This window comes from Elephantulus edwardii, unplaced genomic scaffold (assembly GCF_000299155.1).
Source record: "Elephantulus edwardii isolate Elephantulus edwardi_28Jun2011 unplaced genomic scaffold, EleEdw1.0 scaffold00125, whole genome shotgun sequence".
Classification (NCBI taxonomy): Eukaryota; Metazoa; Chordata; class Mammalia; order Macroscelidea; family Macroscelididae; genus Elephantulus; species Elephantulus edwardii.
The window spans coordinates 1,808,331-1,810,748 of record NW_006399875.1 but is presented as its reverse complement, the minus strand read 5'-3'; the positions used below and the strand labels follow the sequence as shown (position 1 = coordinate 1,810,748).

The window sequence follows — 2,418 nt, the reverse complement described above, 5'->3', positions numbered from 1 at the left end:
TGGCCAACAGCCGAGAAGAGATCTGTGTTTATTCCCATTCCCAAGAAAGGTGATCTAACAAAAAGCATTTGCAAATATTCTATACAACCCTTATTTCTTCCCAGTACAAAGTTTTTGTACCAATTGATCTTTAAACATTAGAAGATCTTTTGCACACATAAGACACTCGACTTTCTATTATGTTTGCATAGATATGCAGTTGCAAAGTAAAAATTATGGGCCTTCTGTTTTCGACTTGATGTTAAATAAAGATCCTAATGCTTTTAATTTTATGTTGGAAGTTCTTGGGTGAGTCTTTGCATAGTGTGAGAACAAACAGGATAACCTTGAACCTTACCACCTCTCCCTTCTCAGAACTGGGACCTGACAGGAGTACATAAATTTTTTTAAATGTCACTGCACTTTTAACTAATATTTTTATTCTAATTGTCTTCTGAGTATTCTTATAATTTACAAAAGGCACACATTTCCGTCTTATCAAACACATGTTTATGACAAAGCTTAAAACTTTTAAAAAGTTCTGATCGACTCTCTTTATAGGATATACACATGGATTTCACCTGATGGTATGCACAGGAAACAGATTTATTACATCCATAGAAAGAATTGCTAGAGAAGCTCAGTATCAACTGTGAAAACTAGGTCAGATTCTGATTGTGGAACAGACTATCAACTACTCAATTACAAGTTCAAGCTGAAGCTACGAAAATTAAATCAAATCCACAGAAACCAAAATTGGACCTTAAGTCTCTTCCACTTGAATTTAAGAACCATCTCAGGAACAGGTTTGAGGCCTTGAACACTAAAGAGCAAAGACCAGATGAGCTGTGGGAGGATATCAAGAGTATCATCGAGGAAGAATGAAAAATGTCATTACAAAAGCAGAGAAGGAAGAAAAGACCAAGATGGACATCAGAAGAGAATCTGAACAGAAACCAAATCAAAGGGAAGAAATCAAGAAATTAGGGAGCTGAACAGAAGATTTCAAAAGGCATCATGGCATCAAAGTAAAGTAGTATAATAAAATGTACAGAGAGCTGGAATCAGAAAATAAAAAAAGACCAACTCATTCTGCATTTGTTAAGCTGAAGAAACAGAAGAACAAATTCAAGCTTCAACTTGCAATACTTAAGGATGCTTTGGGCAGAATATTAAATGGTCTAGGAAGAATTAAAAGAAGATGGAAGGAGTACACAGTCACTGTACCGAAATGAATTGGCTGACACAGAAGAATTAAATGAAACAATACATGAGCAAGCGTCTGAGGTGATGAAGGAAGAAGTTCAAGCTGCTCTGAATGGGACCTTTTAAAAAAAAGGAAATTGGATCTGACAGGCCTTCATTATCCAGCAGAGCAGCAGGTGAATTGGTGAATTGGAACTGCATACCTCTGGGATTGCAGTGCAGCTTCTTGCCACTGGGCCACCAGACCTCTCAAGCTGCTCTGAAAAAAATTGGCAAAAAACAAGGCCCCAAGAATTGATAGCATACCAATTGATGTATTTCAACAAACAGACGCTGTCCTGGATGTACTCACTAAGTTATGTCAAGAAATCTAGAGGACAACTGCCAGGCAACTGACTGGAAGTGACCCACATTTGTTCACATCCCAAAAGAAGGTGACCCGAAAGAGTGTGGAAATTATCAAATGATATCATTAATATCACATGCAAGTAAGATCCTGCTTAAAATGATCCAAAAATGATGAATAGCTCATCAACAGAGAACTCCAGATGTGTAGGCCTTGTTTAAAAGAGGCAGTTATAGCTATAGTATCCGAAGAATGCCTATTTGGTGCATCTAAATTCCAAAATCAATCTCCACAATAGTCTACGTGTTTCCTTTTGCCAAAGGGTCCCTTTAGAGTAGTGAGAGAAGATCTTCACCCTGAAACCTACAGCATCCCTTTCCAGCAGGAAGTAGCCAAGAGAATACGCCGTCCCGTCCCCTTTCCCTTATGAATCAGGGTGAAGTCTCTCTCAGAGAGGAGTGATACGGAAAAGTGCAACAATGAATGAATGGAAACCCAATATCTCTGTAAATGTTCATTAAAATTAGTAAAATAAAATTTAAAACATGCACACAAAAAATTATGTCTATTTGGACTTCATTGATTATGCAGAGGTGTTTGATTGTGTGGATCACAACAAACTGTGGCTGAGAATGGGAATCTTAGAACATGTGATTGTGCTTAAGCAAAACCTATACTTGGACCAGGAAGGAGTCTTCAGAACAGAGCAAGCAAACATTGCATGGTTCAAAATCGGGAAGGATGTACACAAGTGATGTGTCCTATCTCCATATCTTTAAAATTTTTATGCAGAACATATAGGCTAGGCTCTATCAGGAGGATGACACAACCTCACTTGCTGAAGCTGGGAATTTGATGAGCTTGCTGCAGAAGATCAAGACCTGCAG

The 2,418-nt window shown here is 38.0% G+C and overlaps 1 protein-coding gene across 1 annotated transcript in view; it reads left to right on the top strand.

Moving 5' to 3' along the window:
* Positions 1 to 238: 238 nt before the first annotated feature.
* LOC102843704 (60S ribosomal protein L19-like) overlaps positions 239 to 2,418 on the top strand; it is a 12,180-nt gene continuing 10,000 nt past the window's right edge. The window contains exon 1 of the mRNA XM_006893174.1: positions 239 to 288. Within this exon, the coding sequence (XP_006893236.1) occupies positions 239 to 288 (50 nt within the window). The remainder of the gene's footprint in view (positions 289 to 2,418) is intronic.